Below are 25,898 nucleotides of genomic sequence, written 5' to 3' on the forward strand. Positions count from 1 at the left end.
ATAGCGACTTATTCTATAAAGTGTTGTAGGAAAGTGAGTTATTAGTATTGTTATCAGTTCAAATTCCCAGACTCCTTACCAATGCTGGAAGAAATATAGTTGAAATGTGTGGCCTTGAATATTATTATTCCCTACTTCACCCCACTGTCCCTTCCTGGGATGAAGTTTCCTCAACTGAATGATAAGGGGGCTGAATTAGATGTTCTGTAAGGGCCTTTCCAGTGCTGACATTCGAAAAAACTTTTTGTAAATGAAGCCAGTTTCAGTGAGTGAAGAGTGATCACAGGCTGGAGAGAGGTCAGCTAGAAATGTAGATACTCCTGAGCTATTACCTAACCTTTGGATGCACAGGTCTAAATGGTTAGCTATAATCTTGCAATAGAGCTATTCAGAGGCTACAATGAATAATAGCTAGCTGCCTTTAAGGTGAGAATTCCCTTGGCACATGGACTTGGCAGGCAGTCATAGACACAGGCAGCAATTAGGTGTCAAGTACTATGCCAAAGAAAGAAGAAAAAAAATAACTTCAAAATGAGAGGAAATTTCAATAGAAAAGAGAAAAGGGAATGCTACAAAAATGTTAAATTCCTTTCCTACCAACTGTATATGCATCCTGTTGTTTCTGAGCCCGAGTAAGGATTTTGTTTTTGAAAGAAAGGTTGGAAATGAAATCATGTGCACACAATTCCCTTGATCACACCCCATTAATGGTTTCACATAGAAATGTGGTCTGTGGCTGGACCTAGTGTCTTGATGGGGTTAAGCTGATCTGGGTGCTCACTTTGTTCCTTAATGAATTTTGTTGCCTTGACAACCTGTCTTTCCTACCCAAAACCCAAGCAGGTTAAGAACTTTTTTTGGTTTGTTTTCAATCACTTCTTTGAATATAAATGTATATGACCTTAATTCCATACTAAAAGTGATTTAACTCCATTTCATGAAGTTTGGAGTTTTGTCCCAGATATACCTTCTGCTTAACTCATATTTATGTATCTGCAGAGGACTTCATGAATCACTCCAGTACCTTTCCTGACTTCTTGATAAGTGGGAGAACTGAAATCCATGAATACACAGGCAACTTAACTAAGACCCCAGGTAATTATGGAGATTCCAGTCAATAGGACACTTTGCTTCTGTGCAGGAAATCTTTTGCAAAATAGCTCACATGGCAATTGTACAGGTTTCATTCCTGCCTGATGAAATGCAGTTTAACTCAACATTTGCTTGTTAAAGTTCCTGAATCTTGCCCCAGAACTGTACAAGTTATAGTGTTGGCCACTCTAGTGGTACTTACACTTTTGTGAAGATAAAATATACACTTAGAGCTAAAAACTTAGATCATACACCATGAAGACTAAAAGGAGGCGTACCGACAGGAGTTAAAGTAATTCAAAGAAGGATAGAGTGATTTAGAAACAGACAAGTCACAGAAAACTGTTCAGGGGAAGTGGTACTTAAGATGGACCTTCAAAGAAGATTTAGATTTGAATAGAATAAAGGAATTAGTTGGGAGGATGCTATGGAATGATACAGAATGAGTTTTCAGATCACTAAAATTTAAAACTGCAAAGTGCCTTACAACTCCCCTAAACTAATTTTCTTGTTTTATAGGAAAAACTGAGGCCTACATAGATAAAATTCCAAGGTTCACAAAGCACTGGCATGAGACTAGAAGCCATGTTTCTGACCTCCTAGTCTAGTGTTCTCTCTACTATATAGAGGCATTTCATAGCATCTGCCAGTTTAATTAAGGATAGAGAGCGAGTAAACTTTTCATATATTGTAAAATTATCTGCTGCCATTGAAAATTCAGGTTATTGAGCTTTTCTGAGTCTCTTATTCAAATACTATCTGAGAAGGAGCTGGGGAGACCTTAAAACAAAGCCAAAGAATCAATCAGTGGAAAAATCACTAAATCATGGAATCACACAGTTTGAAAGGTCTCAGAGGTGATCTACTCCAAACCATATCTGAGCAGAATCTCCTGAAATAGCACCCAGAGACATAATTATGCAACATCTTTTCAAAGATCTTACTACCCTGGGGGGAGAGTGAAGGGAGGAAGATAAGCCCTGAAATTCTCTTAGTCACCCATTCTAGAAGCCTCAAAGTTCAAGTCCCATCCAGGACAATTATTAGCTTTATGAATCTGAGCAAATCACCTAATTTCTCTGGAGCTCAGTTTCCCCAACTGTAAAAAAATATCACCTCCACTGCCAACCTCATCAAGTAGTTGAGAGGAATATGAGTTGCCAATACTAAAGTGATTAAGAAATATACATTATTAATATGTATACCAATACATATTATTATGTGTTAGAAAGATATAATCCATATTATTATGTAGTAAGAGACTACTTCTTTGTACAAAAACTGTTAAATCTTTTTAGTTTTGTTTTTGGAAGTTTCTTGAAATATTCATACAAAAACATAGTATGAAAAGTCTTCTGACTATATATAGGCCACTAACCTTGGACCACTCTCCTAAAACTAACTGAGGTGGACAGTCAGTTCTTGCACAGGACTTATGGGATGATGCTCTAGGTTCTTGACACAATGCATCCGACAGGTTCAGAAAGCTGCCATCTGTCAGCAGCTGCCTACAGGTCACTCTCCGATACTGAGTTCCTCCACCACAGGTCCTAGAACACTGAGAGAGAGGGACAGGGGAAAATGGGTAAGGCTGGCATTGCTAACTTTGCATTTATCTTTGTGGAGGGTAATGCCCCTCTAGCTTGAGGAACATCGGCTGCTGTACCTGTTGCCACTCTTCTATGTGCCAGCCAGGGGGACAGTCAAACTGATTGCAAGCTTGCAAAACATGAGGCTTTTCATCTTTGCACTCTTCAGAAGGGACTAGGGGTTCCCCGGGCTGCAGGCAGTACACGTCTCTGGTCTGTATTCCCACACCACAAGTTGCGGAGCATGGTCTCCAGGACCCTGTTTGCCACCTGTGCCAAAACATAAAAGAGTACAGCCATGTTCTAGGAAAAGGTACTCAGATGCCAGGGGCAACAGTGAATGGGAGTTCTCCTGATTTCAGAGCTCCCTTTCGCTGCCTAACACACTTCATCCTCAGGGTAAAATCTCAAAAGCCACAAAAAATCTCAATTAAAAAAAAGGCAACACACAGAGACACACACACACACATACACACATAAAATACAGAACCACTGTTTTTAACACAAGAAATGTCCGTGATGTTCTCAAAGAAGAATCCCATCCATTTAGGAGGGTCTTTCAGAAAAACAAAAGTAAAACACAAGACTGTCCACCAAGTCCTGATAGGCTAGCCTATAATTAGTGAAACTTTTGTTTCCTTTTGAAAAGAACACAAAGATAAGGATGATGTGTATGATTATTAAAAGCAACTTTAAAAACTTAAAAAGTCCATTTCAGGAAAGCTTCCAGTCACCTATCTTAATTCACTCAGATCACTCTACAACTATTCTCCTCTTCTATAAAGATGATATATAAAGCATTAATTAGGTCAATGAGATTTACTTCAGATAAAACCTTGGGAAAATGAAGATTTTTTTATGAAATATATTTTAAAAATATTTGCAAATAAAGAGAAAAACTAGGACAGCTGCTTACCAAGCATAATCCAAGGAGGGGAAACTGGCAATAGAGATGTGAAGGCCTGGGGAAAAAAAAACAAACGGAAAGATTCGGGAAAAAAACAGTTTGTTTTTTTTCTGTTATTTCCCAAGGACTCTCGTTTCCCCAAAAAATGTTGTGGTGTTAATTTTTTAGAATGATAAATAAAAATCTTAAAGAATGGCATTCATATATATATATATATATGGTCTAATATTTATTCCCCCAAACAAATTCTAAGTACTATGCAATGAGTATAACTTTGATAAAAAGCTAGCTATCATTACAATTCCTATACACTTTGGATAGTCCTGTCCTGTTCTAAAGCAAAATACATTTTGACCTCTAGTGCAGGGTCATTCTCACAAGAGAAGGAAAGATGAAGTACTGCCCTGGCTTGTAAGAATCTTTTTGATAACTTATAATCTAGAGATTTTCCTTCTTCCCAACTAAACCTTTAAATTGGAAGCATCAAGGAAATTGATATAGCATTTCATTCATCCTTACAGATATTATGAGCATATTTCTCATTCTGTTCTTCCTAAAATGTGTCAGGGCAGACAGGATTTTAGAGCAAATATGAGTTTTATAATTAGAGGGAAATTGGAATTTAGTTCCTTGATTTTCTTTTCTGTACAATGAAAAAGCCCATTCTGGCTCTAAGTCTAAGAATCCTAACATCGACCTTGAGATTCACAAGTGAACTATAAGAAATTACAAATTTTTGTTAGAAAAAAGCAAACAAAACAAGTTTATATATATCTAGATTCAAAATGCTAAGCTATATTTTAATTGAATGAACATATTTTCATAGTCAATGCAAAGTATAATGGAATTTCTCTAATGTTTTATACCAAAATCACATGCTTGATATTCATAGCAAGGAGAAGCCTAGAGAACTAGAAAGCTGTTTGTTGGTAACTAAAATAAAGAGCTGTGTTAAATTTGTACTTATTCTACTTTGTTGTTGTCTGTTGTTGTTCATCCTTTATTCTTAAAGACATCAGGACATTCTCAATGTCATCAGAAGGTTGATGACTTGCAACTGAATTGGATTTCATTAAGATAGAACTGTACAAAGTCACCAGTCTTACTCACTGAAGCCCAATGGCAAGACAGGTCAAGATGACTGATGACCATTTGGGATACAGGGAGGGACCTTACCCTCCAGAAGCTTGTAGTTTAGGAAGAGAGAGAAGATATATTTATAAATAACTAGAATAATCAATCAAAAATTTTTTTTAAATGTGCCTAAGACATGCCAACAAAATATTATTGTAGTTCAAAGGAAGGAAAGACTGTTTCTGGCTTGGGAGATTAGATCAACCTCTAGAGTAGGGAAGAATTTTTTTCTGAGGGAGAAAATGTTTTGAAACCATTCTTAAATGAGCTATGTATGCAATTCCATACATGCTGGCTGTGAGATAAAGAAAACATATTGTCAATGTTGCATATGGGAAAGAGAAGTTCAAGATGTGGGGCTAGAAATGTGTGGAGGTGGTTTGACAGTACCAGATGGGAAAAAGATCTAGGGGTTTAGTTGAATTCAACCTAAACACTGACTCAAAAAAGTGGCAAAGTTGTCAAAAGAGTAATGAAACTTTAGGCTGCAAGAATAAAAGTAGCCTCTAGGATAAAGGAGGATGGATTTTAATTAGGTTGTGTACTTAGCTTTGGTTGCCACATTACAGGAAGAACACTGACAGACTGAAATATATTTAAAGGAAGACCAGGATAGTAAGGCTTCCAAAAAATATATCATGTGAAGATGAGTTGAAGGAAGAAGGGAACATTAGACTCGTGAAAATATGTAATCTTTAAATAATGAAGAAGTGGTGAGTGAAACTTATTCTGTATAGTTCCAGAGGGCAGAATTAGAATCAATGGGCAGAATTAATTGGAAGGAAGATTTTATCACCAAATATGGAATATTTTTCAAGAATGGATCAGGAGGCCTCTTGAGATAATGGACTGCCTGACATCAGAGTTGCTGGAAAAAGACTAGATAATTCCTTTTAAGAATGAAAGGTCCTTGCAAGTAAGGAATATTTCCTTCCTCTCTCCCCTCCTAACCTCCCTCCCCATCTACATCCCACACCTAGCATACTACCTGGCATATTACAAGCACTTTAAAATGCTTATTGATTGGTTATTATTGATCATAGACACCATAGAAAGGATTCATGAACTGCTAAGGAAGTCAAGCTAGGAAGCCCTCTAAAGTTACTTCCAAGTTTGAGATTTTATGATTTTATGAAGTCATTTTTAAACACGATAAATTCTGAAAATGAAGAAAAGTTTAACTAAACTAATAGGCATCTGTTTGATAATTTCATATCTAGTTGAGTGACAAGAATTATGATCTGGGCTTTGCAAACTAAACATCCTACACTTAAGTATCAAAATATATTTAATAAAAATAATGTTAGGACACAAATCTAAAAGTAAATTGTAAAAGTAAAGAAGTAAGTTATACTTATATTAGTCATATGAAGAATACAAAACTAGACACTAGCACTCAAACACATAAACCCTATAATCTTGCTCAGTGTTTTACTAGATTAAGTACATCTGATTTATGTCTGACACCTGGTAACAAGTTGTTATTCAGTCATTTTTAGTAGTGTTTATTTCTCCCTCAGACACTCATCTGTTTTTTTTTTTTTGTTGTTGTTGTTTTGTTTTTTGTTGTTTTTTTTTTTTTGGCAAAGATATTGGAGGGATTTGCCATTTTTTTTCTCCAATTCATTTTACAGATGAAGAGTTAAGGCAAATAGGGTGAAGTGACTTGCCCATTGTTAAACAGCTAGTAAATGTCTGAAGTCAAATCTGAACTCAGAAAGAGGAATCTTCTTGACTTCCAAGCCTGGTCTTCTATGCACTATAGTGTCACTTAGCTGCTTCAATGGGACTTCAGCTATGAGTATCTATTTCCTGTAGCAGGGATCACTCCTGGATCTCTGAATGGCTTCTGAAAAAGTTTAGCAATAAGTTATATTTATAAAAACAAAGGGCAGGTCTAAGAAGGAAAAAAAGAAATAAGGGCTATATCTATGGCTCTATGAGAAGAGTAACTACATATTTATGATCCATGCTAATGGAACCTGAGTTCTGCTTTTTTGGTACTAATGTCACACAAAGAGGTCATCACACATAAAAGGCATGAGGTTCTTTCTCACCAAAAATTTGAGTCCTAGTGAATGCGGATCATAAGATAGTATTTTAACCTTTTTATTGTTGTTTGCTTGAATTTCTTTTTTTGTCATTTATTCCTTTTTGATCTGATTTTTCTTATGCATTATGATAATTGTGGAAATATATATATAGAAAAATTGCACATATTTAACCTATTGGATTACTTGCCTTCTAGGAGAGGAAGTGGGGAAAAGGGAAAGAAAAAAATTTGGAACATAAGGTTTTACAAAGGTGAATGTTGAAAATTATCTATGCATGTCTTTTGAAAATAAATAGCTTTAATAAAAAAAAAAGATTTGAGTCCTACATCGTTGAAGGGGTCAGGCAAAAAATGCGACACATCTCAGGAGCCTCTGGCTTCCTAGAATTTCTGTTAAGAATGCCAGTTCTCTCAAATGAAATTTAAAAATATAAGCTCTGACTAAAGCAAACATTTCTTTTTTTTTATTATCAGATCATTTAGTCACCAAAAGTATTTTGTAGGCTATCAATGTCATTTTAAAGCATTTGATGAATAAATTTGAATCATATGTTAGCTAAAGTCTAGTGGTATAGAGAAAAGACTGAACCAAGAGTCATAAGACATGCATACAAATCATATCTCTGTCACTTACTAACTTCAGAAATTTACCTTCCCTTTCTGAGCCCAATTTGTGATAGAGGAAATGAAGGTACCAGAATAATTTCCTAATTAACTTGGGTTCTCACCCCAAAGACATCTGTGTGATTTCACATTGCTTCTGAAATACATTTCATTTGTCACATACCAAGAAAGACAATATAGCTTAAAGCTTTCTGGAAAATTTAAGATATTATATAAATGCCAGCCATCATTATGATTTCAGTAGTATCTATTTTTAGAAGTAGAAAAATGATGAAGTGGACATAGTGTTGAAGTTGGAATTCTTTTGACGTTTACTTGCTATATGATTTTAACCTTAACTTTTGATTCCAGAGACAGAATTTTTCCAAGAAGATTTTTCTATGAAGTTCACAAGGGTTGTGCTCTCCCTTGGTAGAAAGTTCTTAGACTAGGAGTTCTTGAAGCTGACAAAATTTCAGATCTCTTGCTTACTTTCATGTTACTTCAGTTACTAAATCAATGTTATTAAGAAATGGCTTAATTACTCAGATTATCTTATTGCTTATTTTGTAGGCATTCTTGATGCTCTCTAAGTAAGCAAACCTCTTTTTACAGTCCTATTAAGAAGCTGGAAACCATTTGGTGCAGAGGAAAAGGGCTGGTTTAGTCAGAGTACTTGACTTTGACTCAGTCCTGCCATTTGTTATCTGTCTGACATTAGATAAGTCATAATCTCTACTGGTATTAATTTCTTCTTTGTAAAAAAGGAGGTTATTGAACAAGATGGTCTTTAAGGACATTCACAATACTAAAATGCTATGATTCTACAATACAAAAGTGGATACGTCCTTACATGAGGCGTCAGAGGGTTTCAGTTCTAGTTCTGATCCTGTCATTAGTGTAATATGTAACTTTTAATTTGTCACCTGATCATCCTAGAATTCAGTTTTCTTATCTGTAAAATAAAGGGGTTTAAGGGATGTTCCAGTGTGTTTAATGACATTAGTTTGTTATTTCCCCCTTTTTCTAGGTCTTTAATTAGAAGCAATAGGCAAACTGCATAAAGTTATGCTCTGGATAAACTGCAGAAATCCCATAAAGGCTGGAGCGCTATACCTAAATCAAAACATTTTCATTCCACTCCTTAAGTACCTACTATACCCAAAACAACTGAGAGGTGATAGAAAAATAGAAATATGGCAGAGAAGAGAGACAACTCCATGAGCTCACATGCTTCACTATCCTCATCCACAACCATATCAAATCTTGAGTTGCCTTGGAAATTCTCAGTCTAGATTCTAAGGCAATCAAGGGTATGTTAATAAAAGTGGGATTATTAAGTAAATTCACTGGAAGATCATGTTACACATATAAAGCAATCCGGTTTAAATTTATCTTTTCCATTTTGAATAGTTGCAGGGCATTTATTTTTTTCTAGAAAGAGAGTAACTAGCAGAATTGCTACAGCAACACTAGGCAATTTGGGAAACTGGTAATAACTTTATTATTATTCTTGTCTTGATGGTCCAAGTGGTTCAAAACAATAATATGCAAGACCAGTGGATATTCCCGTCTTCTTGTTCTCCTCCCACCTGGCAGAGACTTTCTCTATTTCTTTTCTGAGACTGTGTGAGAAAAGAGCTCCTCCCAGATCTCAGGGATCATCATATACCACATCACCTACAAGTTTTTATGAACAGCTGACTCCCTCCCAGAGACAGGAAGAAGCAGAATCTTGGCAATGATGAGCTTCATTAAGAATGAGGGTGAATCAAACATGCAGCACCCAGCCTCAGAAAGCTGAAGCAAAGAAACCAAAGAAAGCTGCCTTTGCGTAAAAACAGCCCCTCTGGATGTGCAACACAATCTCAGCAATGAGCCCTACCCTTGGGTGATGTTTTAGAGCCATTGCCCTTGGAGCCAGTCAATATTTGTATGGAAAATATTATCCAACACCCTGTTCCTGTTATTTCTACAACCACAAGGTTTTAGAACCTCAAACATTTCCGTAAACTTACCTTTGTTTTGGCTTCGACCTTTGTCTCTACTATGTCCTTTTTTTCCAATCGAATCCCCACTCTTTGAAAAAGTTTATTAAATCTGCATCATTGAAATGAGGCATAATATTTCCCTCTGTACAAAAACAAAGTATCAGTTTCCCAAAGAAATCAACACATTCTGACTGCCCAATTATTTCTAGCTCTGGGGCTCCAGGGTATGGAATTCCTGAGAAGGATAACTTGCAAGGTCTAGTGTTGAGATGTATTGAGGTGGATACTCCACATAGGCTACTACAAGAGGAAACCAACAAGTTATTACAAGGGACAGAATGAAAACGTTCTTCAGAATCATTAGGAAACAATTTCCTGGCTCTTTATTAAATCTGGAATTGACTTGCTGAGCAAAGACCTGCAGTGTAGACTAAGTTCGACCCTGCCCTGAATTTTCAATCCTTCTGGATTTTTACATTAAAATTCTGACTTCTTAAAATAAGAAATGGATACAAACTAATCAAACTCACTAAACAAATTCTTAACTTTTCACTCTTCATTATCGAAGCTCTCTAGCATGGAGAATCTGCATCAGTAATGAGTTTTCCCTCACACTTTTAAATCTTTCTGTCCATTACCATTAATGTGTGTGCACATACAAAGATAAACACAGGCATGCATTTAAAAACAAGAGCTCTGGATATTGTCTTTAACAAATAAGTTTCCTTTGTTTCCAAACACTTTTTCCTATCCACATCTCAGAGCTGTTTCCCCAGTCTCTGCCCACGCACTCTTACCCACCAGTAAGTTATCACTCTCTTCTTAATATCCTTTTTATTTTTTATGGAATCCTCACCATGACCTCTTTGATCCATGAGTTATTAGTGAATACTTAATGTACGAAGGATTATAAAGGAAAATCTGGGCATTAAGGGAATAGGGATTGACTTCTAAATTTAACAAAGAATAAATCTGTACAATTCCATAAGGCAGAAAACAAAAAAAATTTATGACAAGATTAGGCAATAAAGAATCTAAGTAAAAGTTGGGAATTGGTACCCTCCTTAATGACCACCAAATTCTATTTTGGGAAGGTGACCACATCTTGGCTTGCTCTTTAGGTAAGAAAACACAGGTGGGTGGATTGAGCTAACTATTTTGGGAAGGGCTAGGGAACAGAGAGAATCCTATAAAATGTCAGCAGCAGTAAAATATAAAGGGGTGAAATACAGTTAAGAAGTTATGCTTCTGTTCATTAGAAGGAAGAGGATATGAATTTTAAGTTTTGTTTCTGTTTTTATATAGGAAGGCTTGGGGAAACAACTTCTGTGAACCATCTAGCTTGTGGGAACTTACTAGCCATCTTGGCCAGGATGAAGATGATCCATTAAATTATAATTAAAGATGGTCTTGACCATATTGTATATCATTTTAAGTCTGTTCTTTCCTAGTTTCCTCTAGACTTTGGTAAATAATCTATTTCCTTTCCAGGACCAACTCTTTTCTATTTGTTTCCTTAATCCAGCATTAACACTTTTGTCCTTACAATTATTCCCCCTGTATCTCTCTCTCTGAAATACATTTTTATCTCTTGGTTCCTTTCTTGATCCCTGTAAACATGTCCACATCTTCCCCACCCTAAAAACAGAGAAACAAACTTTCCCCCTTAATCTTATCAATTCTTCATGCTATCATCTTATATTTCTCTCTGTCTCTCTTTATCTCTGTGTATGTCTCTGTCTTTGAATCTCAATTTCTCTGTCTCTCTCTCTTCCATTCTCATTCATTCTTCCTCCAGCACAGATATGAATTCTCCTCTGTCCACTAACCCAGACACTAAAAATGATCATCACTTTTTGCCTATCCTTCAGATTCTTCCCTCATTGCTACATTTTATATGCAGCTACCAGCTAGACATTCATAACGCACAGGTTTTTTTATGTCACTTCCCAGCTTAAGAAATTTTTGTGATTCCCTACTGGCTCTAAGATAAGACCTCTGTAATATAAACCTCTCCACAATCTGATTCTAGTCTACTTTTTCCAGGATTACTATATATTGCTCTCCAAATTAAAGATAGACTTCAATCTCCCTTGGGCAGTGAGGAAGTAATAATGATAGTATTAGTTAGCATTTAGATATCACTTTAAAACTCACACAATACTCTGTTATTATCTCAGCTGATTCTTTTAACCCTGTAAACTTAAATGTTATTATTCTTCACATTTTAAAAATAAGAAAGTTGATGCTAAGAGAAGTTGTGTCACACAGTTAGCAAGTGTCTGAGGCAGGATTTGATTTCAAATCTTGCTTTCCAACCAGGTACCATGTCTACTACGCCACATAGTGATCTACCACCAGAGTATTAGATATTGAGGAAGCCATGGAGCTGAATGAGAAAAGGAGGACTGGTATATACTTTCATTTTCAAGGGAGGTAGGGATGATAGTTGGACTCTTACTGGATCTATTATAGGTATTAGGAAATTCCTTCTTCCCTTCAGCATAAGTACTTTCAGAAAGAATATAGATAAAAGACTTCACTCCCTAACATATCTAAATAAATTTTTTTGAGCTTTTTCAAAGTTGAATTTAGGAAAGAATTCTTGGTAGTTCTGAGGTGTCTTGAAGAGATTATATAATTGGGAATGATAATTTTATGATGGGATGGAATGAAGGGATCCTTCCTTTCCTTCTTACCCAACTCTTCCCACTACCCATGCTCCCTAAATTCACTAAGGTAGGCAACCCTTGAGATTGGATTTAGGCAGAGATTATGATTTTAAGATCAGAAGAAAGATCCTTTGTCCAAAGAAATGCTTCCCCTCTCTATCTGTTCAATGATGGCTAAAATTCCTGTAGCAGTAGAGAAAGTCATTTACTGAATTAACAATGGGAGAGCCAGTAGGTATATGCATGAGCTTCAAATTAAAAGCTACAACATCAGAGTTGTTCTTGTTTTAACAGGATGTGGGATTAGAGAACAGGAAAGTAAAGGAAGCCTCAAAGGGTTGAAAGTAAAGAAGATATTGCTTTCAAAGGAGAGAGGGGAGGAGCACAAAGAGAAACTGGACATACATTTCATGGGTTTTAGCATTTTATTTCAGATATGCCCTGTTTACCTCTATCTGATATAGGGGTAAACATAAACCAAGTATAAAAAGTATTTTGTGTCCTGTGTAGCTCCTTAAATATAGTACAAAAAGCTGACTTTAAGTGTTCACCATACCTTTCAGTTAATTCTAGGTGTCAATATGGCAAACAGGCAGCACAAGACCCTAGACTACAGAGTAAAACAGTCAGACTGGCCTGGCTTTCTCAGTGAGACTGTGTCCTGGCTTTTGTATGTTGGCACCCAAACCCCAGCTCCATTACTTCTGATTGTAGAAGCTTCTGAGTGCTGATGACAGCAAAAGATTAAGGCCCAGACATATGAGTCCCAAGAGTACCAGGTGCTATACATACCTTGGAGGACAGGGATCGGTGTTGCAACCCTGAGTCATTGCAGGGGGACGATGGGCTAGGTCACACAGTGTATCGTTGACAGCTTGCTGGGTCTGGATGTGTAGACATCGAGCTATGGCTTCTCGTTTGCCTAGTTTTAAAAAAAAAATACCCAAACCACAAATGAGATAAAGGAATTTGGTGTGGAAAAAAGTTGAAATTAGACAGAATGAAAATTAACCTTCAAGAATGAAGTTTTATCAATTAACTTAACAGATCAGGATGAAGCTATATTTCTGCATCTACTTAGTAGTGAAAAAATGTCAATAAAAGAAAATATTTATTAAGTGCCTACTAGATGTAGACTCTGGAGAATACTAAAAATAATAGGAAGAATTTGTGGTCACAGAACTCACCAACTGGAACAGGGCTTCCTAATGTGGAGTCCATGAATTTTTAAAATTTTGATAGCTATATTTCAATTAATTGATTTTATTTCTAATCCCATTTACTTTATTTTGTGCATTTAAATTATTTTTTCTGAGAAAAGGTTTATAGAATTCACTAGATTTCCAAAAAGGTTCACTACACAAAAATGCTTAAAAACTTCTAATCTAAATGAGGTGATATAACATATGTACAAATAACTATAATACAAAATGAACATGTTTAGCAAATAAGACAAGTATAACTACAATGCTGGATCTGAGGAAGTATTTCCAAATGAAAACATCAATAAAGATCTAATGGAGAAAATGATATTTAAGTTGGGTCAGACTTATACAGGAAGAGATTGGGACAACAGTGTTCCTTGTTCATTAGTACAAATACTATGATATGAAATGGAAAAGTGTAGAACATACTGCATTTATATATTTAAATTATGCCACATCAAATTTGATTATAAATTACATGTTATTGCACTTTTAATTACTGTTTGCAGTTTTATTTCATTAGCTTCTCCTGACTTAAATATGAACTTTTACAAACATACTTTTCATTTGAGGTTAAAAAAAACAAAATCCTGAATGACTGGAATTTAAATCCTGGCCTAAAACATAAGAAGTAAATTATAGACTAGAGTAAAGAGAAAATAAAACAGTATTTCCCAGATCTAATGACTGTATTTTGGCTGGCAAAGAAAAAGTTGTGGAAATAGTAAACTTTTGCATTCAATTTATTAAACAGTAAAAGCTTTATTGTTCCAGATAACCAACTGTCTATGTATGGTTGATAAATACTAGGGTCTTTGGAAATATGTAAAAGAAACAGAAGTGAGTACAGAGTTTATGATTCAGACAGAAAACTGGTTGAATAGGAGTTGATACAACAACACATATAAATTAAAAAAAACATTGTTTAATGTCTACTGTGTCTAAGGTGTTAAAATAAACCAGAGTAGATTAATTAAGGGCACAGATATATTTACACCATAAATAAGAGCACAAGGCAGTTAAGAGAGTTTTAAAACTGAGAGAAACTTCATCAGAAAAGTTCAAATAGAGTTTGGGATCCATTCTAATCTCCATCTCTAATCCTGGTTCCATCTCACTATCTATCCATGTCCATTAATAGGCATTATATGGTTGCATTTCATCATGTGTTGAGTATGTTCATAGGATCATAGTCAGAGAATTGGAAGGAAAGTTAGAAAAAACCTAAGAGGCAATCTAATCCAACTCCTTCACTTTACAGAGAAGGACATTGAGGCCCAGAAAGTTTAACACCTTAACAAGGTGTTCTTCATCTCCTTGGTTTTTAGTATATAGATGTTATAGTTATAGATGTTCTCTTTCTCTCTCTGCCTCTATTTCTGTCTTTCTCTCTCTCTCTTTCTCTGTCCCTCTCGCTCTTTCACTGTCTCTCTGACTCTGTCTCTGTGTCTCTCTGTCTCTGTCTCTTTCCTAAATTAGCTCTTATTATGTCAGATTTTTAAAGAGCTTTATGACTTAAAAATTCGATTAAAATATTGGCCCAAATCAAATTCAACCTCAGGGTCCACCTTCATGAGGAAGTGGACTAGTCTTCTGTGACTAGTTGGGAAAAAGTAGAAGATTTATAACATAAAATTAACTCTTAGGCCTATCTCTTTTAAGTGAGCATAGACCTCATTTAAAATATCCTGTAGTGTGAAAGAGATTGATTCAAATGGCATGCTATCACTTGCAAATAGGAGCAGATGAAAAATTCAATCAAGAGGAAACTCCTCTGTGATTCAATGATTTTGGCCAGAACATCCTCTATGAAAGTGGTAAATATTTATGGTGAGCATGTGTCTTTCCCCGATGTGAGGCTTCATTTTTTGTTTATATTACAGGATTGTTGGAATTATCATCATCACTCTATCCATCATGGAATCTTGTACATCAAGAAATCTAAAAACATCAAGAGGAGATGTATAGTTACAAGAGAGCATTTAAGTTTGTGATTTGTTCCATTCAGTGAAATTAATTTCTGTACTGAATAATAGGGACAATTCTCCCAGTCAACTGTGTAAATGTGAAGATTGTCATTCAGTCATTTTTCAGTCATGTCCATCTCTTTTTAAAAGACCATTTGGAGTTCTCTTGGGAAAGATAATAGAGTTGTTTGCTATTTCCTTCCTCAGTTAATTTTACAGATGAGGAAATGGAGGCCAGTACAATTAAGTGACTTGACTAGGGTCATACAGCTAGTAAGTATTTGAAGTTGGAGTCACTGCTCATATTATCTGAGATGAAGAATGCTAGACCCTAGAAATCATCTGTCTTCTAAAACAAAAGCAGTCAGTGATACATATGTGAGTCTCTAGTTAAAATGGTGACCAGCCATTCCATAGTAGATAGCTCCTCTAAGGCTTTCCTCTGCTCCAGATGGGTGGAGTTTTAAAGTGAGAACTTAAAGGGGAAACTTTTTCATTTGCTTACACATTGCTGCTCTCCTCACACTCTGAGGTCCAGGACTACTTGCTCCTTTTCACACATGATGATATTCCTTGTCCCATCTCAAGGTTTTTGTTCTCACTACCTTGTTTATCTTCTAGGAGCTGAAAACTAAGCGATCAATGGACAAGTCTGAAGCTATTGCTTTATTATCCATGGACAGGTCTGAAATTACTCTTTTACTATCTATCTACAACCAATCCTGGCTTCTCTGAATACTACCTAAATTTTAAATCTTCTGGGTACAGAGGAGGGAACCAGCAGTATCAGTTGCTGAGACATTCTGATAAATAAAGTATCTTTTGTTACATTTCTATATGGCATTCTATATTATTTTGTAATCCAAGAAAGGATTTGCTTTTAGTTAATTCCAATTAATGGAGTTTGCTGTTGGGAATTCAAATGTTGGAGTTCTTGTTTTTCTCAATACACAGCCGGTTTAGCTTAGAGCTCTCCGAATGTCTCCAAATCCAAGGGTTTTGTCCTTTAGCCTCCAACCAGCACAGAGATGGAATGAATCTCTTGTCTCCTTCACTTGGGGCTCGGCTAGCTTTCTGGTGAGTCTTTCAGACCAGCTTGGTCTCAGTGGGGGAAGTGCAGGAGCCCAGCCACCAACTACAGTGGTGTGAGATGAAGATGAATCTGGTTGTCCACTGAACTCTCCACTCGTAGCTTTATCCTCTGAAAACTCTTCGTCTGCCACCAGCCAGCCAAGTGGAATATATTCTGCCTTGCCTCGGAGAGAGGGCTTGTGGCATAATTCCGCTGAATTCTCCCAAAGTGCTCTCTGTCTGCACCAGAGTTGCTCCTCTCCAGTCCAGCTGAACTCTCCTCTGCGACCAGCCAGCCAAGTGGAAAATGTATTCTGGAATAACTCTCTCTCCTCATTGGCCTTATATGTGAATCTTCTGAGAGAATGGGATTATGGGTTTTCTCCCATAGTGCTCTCTGGCCCAAAGAGCTTTAAGGGAGGTGTGAACACAAAGGTGTAAACACAAGCATTGTACTAATTAGTTCTACTTAGTACCTTGTTTCAGGTTCTGGCCAAAATCTTCTTGTAAGATTAGATCAACTCTAATTAGTTAGCAGTTTATAAGGATTCCAACAGTTTGCTATACTTAGGACAAATTGAACAATGTAATCTTTGTATCTGGAAATATGAAATGCTATACTTATATATTTGTGCATATATAATGAGCTATCATAGCTATGAACACACATGTATCTGTATATACACATGTTTATATTACGTATATAACTAGTTATACATATGCATGTGTGTATACACACATATACAATTTGGATTTGCTTCCAGATACAAAGGTTATATAGTCCAACATGCATGTATGATGTATGTATGTTTGTTTGCGTGTGTATGTGTGTGTGTGTATGATTATGTCAGCTTACTTGGTTCAGAAGATAGAATGCTAGGTCTAGAGTCAGTAAGGTTCTTTTTCCTGAGTTCAAATGTAGTCTCAGACACATACCAGCTATGTTACTCTGGCAAATCAAATAGCTTCCTTTGCCTTGGTTTCCTCATCTGTAAAATGAGCTGGAGAAGGAAATGGCCAACCACTCCAGTATCTTTGTTAAGAAAAACCCAAATGGAGTCATGTAGAGTTGGACATGACTGAAAAATAACTGTATATACACATAAGTAGGAATATACACATGTTGTGTGTATACACACGTGCACATATATGTTATGTGTATACACACATGTATGTGTGTATGTGTGTATTGAAATAATAGTGATTTTGTTTTAGCTTTGGAGTTGAAAAAAAATGCTGTTCTCCTAGATGAAATAAAGGACCTTCTTTAAAAATTCCCTATCAAGGAATTTAGGAGACTTACACAGTTTCCAGAGCTCTCAAAGGTCAAAGTTCCAGAGTAGCTGTCTGAAGCAATCTGTCTCCATGGTTTATTGAATAGTCCCCCACATCACATACTTATCACCTTATTCTTAAGGCACTTTTCATCATTGTTAAAATTGCTTTGTTGCTTGACAGATTATAGACAATCTTGTATCTCCATTCTTCCCTTAGGCTTTCTCATGGAAGACAGAAACCTTTCCCATTGAACATAGGGAAAGGCTTTCTTTGTTTTAGACATTTATTTTGTCTATAAACTGTGGTAGCCACAGGCCTTTGCTACTTTTGATGTACTTATGAGAAATACAGGTGGGAGGAAGCAACTGAAAGGGATACATCCCCAGAGAAAAGACACAGAAATACATTGAAGTGTTTTGCCAGAATCACTGTCTCTAATTGGGGGCTTGTCACTAATAAAAGGATAAAGAGAATTTTTGAATTCTTTGATACTACTTCTTGGAGTGAAGTAGAGTTTATATCAGGAAGCACATCTGGACAATAAGTTAATAGTAGGGTGAAAAGCAAATAGGAGTACTTGAACAGCTGATCATCCTATCATCCTCCCGCTGCTAAAAGTTGGTCACAGTACCATTCTTAATCTATTCTATTCTTTTGCTACACTTATCTTTTTTGAAATATAATTGAAACATTGATCTTAAATACCTTTTAAATTGTGTTTCTGTCAGCACTAATTTATTTTGTGTGTATTTCATGCAGTCCATTTGTACTTTCCATTTTTGATTTCACATTTATCATTTTAACTTCCACATGTAGCACATTGGATACCAAGGAGGTAGAAATGAAGTGGAAAGGCTTCGCATTTACTGTTGATGAGAACATATTGTCTTAAAAATGTCAATTAATCTGTTCCATTTCATATTTATTTATTTTTCTCCTTTTATAATCATCTGTGAATGCTTTTAGCATAATCTAGCTTAGTTCATAAATCCTTGTTCTGCTTTTCATATTTTTAAGTCATTCGTCTCTATAATGTTTTACAAATCAATTTATACCCTAAAGTGATGTTTCTCTTGGCTTTCATGTTGCTTTGCTTACCAAGGATATTCAGAAGTATTTATTGGCTAATGTGGTTTCTGGGGTCTTTTGACCTCTTTGTTATGGAGGTTATTTTCTATCAGCTAAACTCTTCTAAAAATAGTGAGAGATTTAAAATATTTACTTTGACATATTTTCCATCTTTCAGAATAAACAAATTGCTGAAAAAGGTTGAGTTGGAGCACTGAAATCATAAAATGTCTTCTCATCTTTATCTTTTCTTTTAATTTAGTGTTTATTTTCTCTAACTATGTCTGACTACATAGCAACAAGAAAATGATTCCCAGATCATACATAACTAACTAATTCCTATCAAGATACAATAGATTTTGGTTTTTATGATATTGTTTAGAGATCTCTCCATTTCTGGAACCTTGAGCTCCTTTTTTGAAGAAAGTATTTGTGATCTACAGATGTGAGGTTTCTGAGCAGTCTACAAGCCTGTAGCCTCTTTAAATCTTTGATCTGGAATTATATTTTCCAACATAGTCTTCCAACATGCTCCCCTGTGTCTACCTTCAGACTGAAGTCACTAGGAATCAGAGTAAATATTGACTTAACGTAGAGGATCTCATCAAATTGCAAAAATAGATTTTCCCTATATATTTATGTTCTGCAACAGATGTTGGCATGTATGCTGCAATTATCTTAACTATACTTACTTAAAATAGCCACTGCAAAGAGAAATGATCAAGTATTCCATGAAAGGATGCTTCTTGTTTCTTTTGGCTGCACATAATGAATCTAATTTAACAAAAATCTTTATTGAGCTTCTCTTGGGAAGAACCTATAAACTGATATTCTATTTGGCCACAACTTTTATGATTCTTGGTTTCATTTATAGTGAAAATATCAATAGGAATATGGCTCAGTTTTCCTAGTCATGTATCCACTCAGTATTCATTAGATAAAGGATGCATGTATTGAGAATTAATAGTTAATTTTATATATATTGACAATACCAAATTATGTGATTTTTTAGCACCCTCTCCTTCTTTTCCCAATAATCTGTCACCACTGGGCAAATAGAAAGGTCCTGAATAGGACAGCTTGCGATTTTCTATACCACTTCCAGATCACCTTGACCAAAAATTCATCTTCTCCTAACTTAATGCTGAGAATCTCTGTACATGGCTAAGTTGGGTTCTTGTACAATAAACTCAGTCTATTCAGGGGTCCTCAAACTACATCCCGCGGGCCAGATGCGGCAGCTGGGGACGATTATCCCCCTCACCCAGGGCTATGAAGTTTCTTTATTTAAAGGCCCACAAAACAAAGTTTTTGTTTTTACTATAGTCCAACCCTCCAACAGGCTGAGGGACAGTGAACTGGCCCCCTATTTAAAAAGTTTGAGGACCCCTGGTACTATAGACTGTGCACTATTAGTCTTTACAAAACAGCAAAACTTTCTAGAAGTTATTTTCTGCTAAATTAACCTTATTGAATCCAGAGTTACTTCCATGAAATATCTGACAACTAAAAAAAACTTCTATTTTTATAAGTATAAGGATCAATATAGCCTTCTTCTTCTCCAATACTTTAGGATAAAGAATTTGAAAAAGAAGAAAAAAAGGAAAAAAGTAAGTACTGAAGCTAACCAAAACATGGCAGAAATTTGCCACTGCAGTGTCATGGTTTATGCTCAAAGTCTCATCTCTGCAAAGTGTTGGATGTGCCTTCCAAAAGTACTTTTGTGTAGTTTTTTTTTCCTGAGCTATGTCTCAAACCGAATCTCTGATATTTTCATCTGCATGACATCTCAAACACAAAATGCACGAAACAGGACTCATTACTTTTTCTCCTAAAACTACTTCTCATTTGAACTTCCCTATTTCTAGCAAAGGAACCATCATCTTCCAGTCACTTAGGTTCATAACTCTAAGTCCTTGTCCATTTGTCGCTTCCCCTCAAACTTCATAACTAATTCAATGCTAAGTACTGTTAATTTCATAGCTGGATATAAAGATAGATAGATAGATATACACAGAGACACACAAATGTGTGTTTATATATGTATATTCATACAGATTAAAATATACATGTATGGCTACTTATATATATATCTATACATGTATCTAGATATGTGTATATGAATATATATGCAAATATAAGAAGTTTATTTCTCAGTGAACTGGAGGTTCCTTCAAAGGCAAGAACTGTTTAATTTTTGTTTTTGTTTGAGATATCTCAGTACCTCACTACTGAGAAATGCCTGCAGAATGAATGAATTCAATTAATGAAAAAGATAAAAATTTTAAACATAGGAATTACAACAAAATTGTTGGAAATTCTTGGGTAAAACCTTTAAGAATAAGAATACATTTTGAAATATAAACAGGTATTCAGTTTCACATGAAAGAGTCAAGATAATTTTTTATGATGTGGTATTTAAAAAAAATAAACACTTATTACGTTGTAGCCCAGTTTTCAATGAACTAATGGTTAAAAGGGCAGATTTTATGTATATATATTTACAAAGGCCAATTCTTTTTTCTGACTTTCTGTTATGCTCCTGTTGCCTTCACTAGTAATTTTCTATGCTTGATGATAGCAATTCATAGTGCTAAAATACTAGTTAATTATGAACCTTTAATAGAAACTGATCAATCTGAAATACAAGAATAAATATTGTCATAATATACTAATTCTGCTTCCTGCTTTCAGATATAAAATTTCCCCTTTTCATCTTCAAAGTCTATAAATATTCTTCCTTAGCTAGTTGGATTTTTTTTATGTAAAAGTTTATATGTGTATGTATAGGTGAACATGTAGAGGGTCACAGACAGTAGGGGAACTCTGGGTGAGATATAAAACCCTTCAGCCCAGAGGGAACCTGCTAGCAATGTCTGGTTTGGCTCCCCATCTCCCCTAAGGGCTCTTGGCCTTTCTGAGAAGTCAGAGTGTGTTGATAATCTGTGCTGTGATTGAAGCAGATGATATCAGGTTGCAAACTATGTACAATAGCAAGTTGTTCATGTGCAGTATATACTTAGTGCACGTGTAATGTGCTGGGGTCATATAAGAGTATGAGGGCATATAAGGGGGAGAGAATTTGGAATAAATGGACTCCATATTTGCACCATCCTCAGGAGTCTCACCTCATCACTTCTCCACTAAGACAGTATGTTTTAACCACCCCGGCATGGGGGCTCTAGAAAGCACAGTACATTTTGTCATCCCAACTTGGGGGCTCTAGAAAGCAGGATACAATATTTTAATCACCCTGGCGTAGGGACAAGAGAAAGCTGGACACAACATATATATCTATAGGCGCACATGCATACATGAATGTATTTTTATTTATATTTTGATTTTTAACTAGACATCCTTAGAAAATACAATTAAACCTCACCTATCCCAAACTCTTAAGGAATTACTATTCTATACAGTTAAGGTCTCAAATAGCTAAACATTAAAAAAATAAAATTTAATTATTATATTCAATTTTGTAAATGGTATCATATGCTTTCTTGATTTTTTACATAGACTACACTGGACATTATTTAACCACTACTTGATCACTATAAATATAAGGAATAACTTCAGAAATTATTGAGCTCTATAGGTTCACAGATTTAAAAGTAAATAGCTCTTAGAAGGTCTTTTAGTTCAACTCTCATCTAATAGATGAGGAAATTGAAGCCTGTAAAGGATAAATTAATTTTACTAAGTCATAGAGGTTGCAAAATCAGGATCTCAACTCTGGGCTTCTGACAAAAAATCCTCTATACCACACTATACATATACATATGTATATTTGCATATACATATAAATTTTCTGTCTGTTTGTATATCCTCCCTTTTCTCTTCCTCCATTCTAATCATCTATTTCAAATCTGTGGGACTAATCAAGCTTATTAGAATTGTGTATAAAATTGGAATAAACAGATCCCCAGGTTGATTTTAGTCCATGGTTATTATGCCTTCAATTTTCTTCTTTATTGGCCTTGATTACTTTTTAGTTCTCAGCTAAATTAGTTCATTATTCTTTTTATGCTGATTACTCTTTTTCCTGAGGAAACTTCAGAAAACACTTTACCAATGCCTCTTAATGGAAGCTAAAGGATATTTTTATCACTGCTTCTGCCTCAGGAAATCAGTCAGCTCAAAGCAGTCCCTGACATTTCTTTCAAACCAACAGATACATACATTCAGAAAATGCCCAAATAAAGCATTTTCATTCTCTCTTTTATTTGTTTGTTTTTGTTTATTTATTTATTTTGGTTGAGGCTATTAGAGTTAAGTGACTTGCCCAGGGTCACCCAGCTAGGAAGTATTAAGTGTCTGAGGCTGGATTTGAACTCAGGTCTTCCTGACTTCAGGGCCAGTGCTCTATCTACTGTGCCATCTAGCTGCTCCTTTATTCTCTCTTTTTTTCCACAAAAAAAGGCCAGAGAATAATCTGGCCCATAGGGATACACTATCTGGCCTATACCCCAAGGAAAAACCATCCAGGAAGACACATGCAGACAGTTGTGGGCAAAAATTCCTTCAGATTTAGGGCTCTGAATGATTTTCAAGTCTAATGTAACATTTATAGAGCATTATTATATTCCAGGCATTGTACTAAACACTTTATAAATATTATCCCATTTGTTCATCACAACTATCCAGGGAAGTAGGTACAATTATTATGCCCATTCTTCGGGTGAGGAAACTAAGACAGAGGTTAAGTGCTTTTCCCAGAGTCACAAAGTTAGTAAGCCTCTGAGGCCAGATTTCAATTCAAGTCTTCCTGACTTCAGCCCCAGTGCTCTAGCCATTGCACCACCTAGCTGTCCTTAATAGCTGAAAAATAAGTCTCCTTATACAGATGGGAAAAGACAAGTGCTTTGAATTAACAGCTGTACAGAGTCCTGCATGGATCAACTTTTTATAGCCTCTAAAATAGTGGTGAGAAAAAAACAATTCCAGTTTTATTATTGTAGAAAGCAGTTCCCAAGAGGCTTTTTCTTTCATTGGATACTCAGTGGGCAGGTTGAGTCTCTTCTGCAATTACCTGCAATGGGCAGGGCAACTTCCTCTGTTTCTATTTCCCTTCTATTTTTCCTGTCTTGACCTGACACTTTTGCTCTATAGAGATTTTTCCTTAGCAGCTCTGCCTATCAAGTCAGTCTTATGGGGACTTTATGGGACCTCTCTAACCATAACATTTTCTCATTGTGACATCTAAGAATTTACTCTGTATATTTCTTGTAATCTCCCCTATTAGATCCCCAGTACTTAGCATAATACCTGGAATAAAGTCAGGACTTAATAAATATTTGTTGACTGAGTTAAAGATCATGACATTTGGAACGTAACAAACCTCATAACCACAAAGAGCTTAAAACCTTGATTTATGGTTGACTCAATAACTACTGCGGTTTATTAACACAACAGTTCATTTGGGGCACAGAAAATGGCTTCTCAGGTTCATGATGCTAATTTCTAATTGCCATTTTGGGCAGGTAAGTCTTAGATTCTTGGTGTTGGGAATAACTCTTTCTTCCTTCCCTACCAATCTTGCTTCTAGCCCATCTACCCCAAACCATCATCCACAAAAATAATTCCAGTGAGGAAAAAGTCAGCTATCACTAAAGTAGGCTGACCAACTTACACCCAAAGGTGTAAGTTGCTTCAATGGAGGCAGGATTCTGACCCCAGGATTAGTAGGGGAAAGGAAGAGAGAGAGAAGGGGAAAGAAAGAAAAGGAATAATCATTTATATAGATCCACCTACTCACTATGTGACATGCTATGCTATAGGTTCTTTTTTTAAATAAATGTCTCAGAGGAAATGAGGCAAACTAAGGTTAAGAAACTTGTTCAGGGTCACTAGTGTTTGAGTTCAGATTTGAACTCAAGTATTCCTGACAACAGACAAGCACTTTGCCATCAGCTGCCTCTGGTGAGGGAACAGGAAGATTCACCCCCACCTCACCAACTCTACTCACAGTCTAATCCCTGCTGCTATCATGGGTGAATCTCCTTGCTACCACCACCACCACCACCACCACCACCCACTGTACAATTGCTACTGACAAAGAGGCAAACCCAAGAGCATGGTAGTCATCTCCACCCCCATCATAAGCCCCTTTGTCATCAATACCTGTGGAGAGCTTCCTGGAAACAATTTCTACAACCACTGAAGCCTCCTCTATGCTGCAGCTACAGACACTAAAGAGTTTTTGCCATTGGTGCTGTCAAATGGCTCAAAGTTAGAAATGGATATGTTTCTTTTAGTGGGAATGACATTAAAGAAGAGATTTCCATTGGGATTGCCACCTAACTTGCAGTTGAAATCTCCTATGTGGTTGTCTTCCTAATTCAGGTGAGCTTCTTGAAAGCAGATATAGTTTCTCTTTTTCTACTTATATTGCCAGCATTTTGCATAGCTCTGTGCACAGTCAGGTATTAATAAATCCTTTTCATTCATGTATTCATTATGAATGTTTATTCATTCGTAGAATGAATACACAGAATGTCATAACTGGAAGTGACCTGAGATATCCCCTTCATTTTAGAGAGGAGGAAAATGGAATCTAGAGGGGCTAACTAATTTGTTCAAGGTCACAGAGTGAGTAAATGATACAGCCAGAATTAAAAGGAAGATTTCCTAATTTTAAGTCTAGAGATCATTCCATTATGCCATCTTTCCTTCCTAGTTTAAAGTATCTTAGGGAATGTTTAAGCATTATTATTATTTTCCCTTTTCTCTAACATACATGATACTTGACCATATGGATAGGACCTTAGAATTTAACCCTGGAAACAATGCTACAGAGTTAGTCTGGCCCCTTCATTTCAAAGCATATGGAAGCTAAGGAATTAAAGTAATTTACATAATAAAATAATAAAACTTGGATTCTTCCTGAGAATTAATGCTCTTTCCACAAAATCTTCTTCCCTATTCTTTGTATTAATATCATTAATTGCTTCTTGCCCCAAAGGCAAGAGACTAGTTTAAACATCACAAAGCATAAGTAGGCTTGCCCTCCATACTACTCATTATTGCAGGTGCACCACTTTGAATGTGTATATTATCCTGTGGTCCTGGGAAGCCTCTATGAGATCCCTGTAATTTTTGGGAAATTCTCATTGCAATTTATTAAAATTGTCTTCAATATCTGGTATCCTTCAAAATCAGGCTGCAATCTTCCATTAGTCTGACACGACTTAATCATGTTGTTTCAAACATATTAAATGTTTGCATGTAATGTGCTTAACAGTCAGACAGGATGTACCACATCCTGGATG

General features: G+C 35.9%; 1 protein-coding gene across 1 annotated transcript in view; it reads right to left on the bottom strand.

Annotated features, from left to right (window-relative positions):
* ADAMTSL3 (ADAMTS like 3) overlaps positions 1-25,898 on the bottom strand; it is a 553,515-nt gene that overhangs the window by 91,989 nt on the left and 435,628 nt on the right. The window contains exons 17-19 of the mRNA XM_051981175.1: positions 12,834-12,963; positions 2,759-2,951; positions 2,471-2,650 (exon numbers count right to left, since the gene is read on the bottom strand). Of these exons, the coding sequence (XP_051837135.1) occupies positions 2,471-2,650; positions 2,759-2,951; positions 12,834-12,963 (503 nt within the window). The remainder of the gene's footprint in view (positions 1-2,470; positions 2,651-2,758; positions 2,952-12,833; positions 12,964-25,898) is intronic.

This window comes from Antechinus flavipes, chromosome 2, assembly GCF_016432865.1.
Source record: "Antechinus flavipes isolate AdamAnt ecotype Samford, QLD, Australia chromosome 2, AdamAnt_v2, whole genome shotgun sequence".
Taxonomy (NCBI): domain Eukaryota; kingdom Metazoa; phylum Chordata; class Mammalia; order Dasyuromorphia; family Dasyuridae; genus Antechinus; species Antechinus flavipes.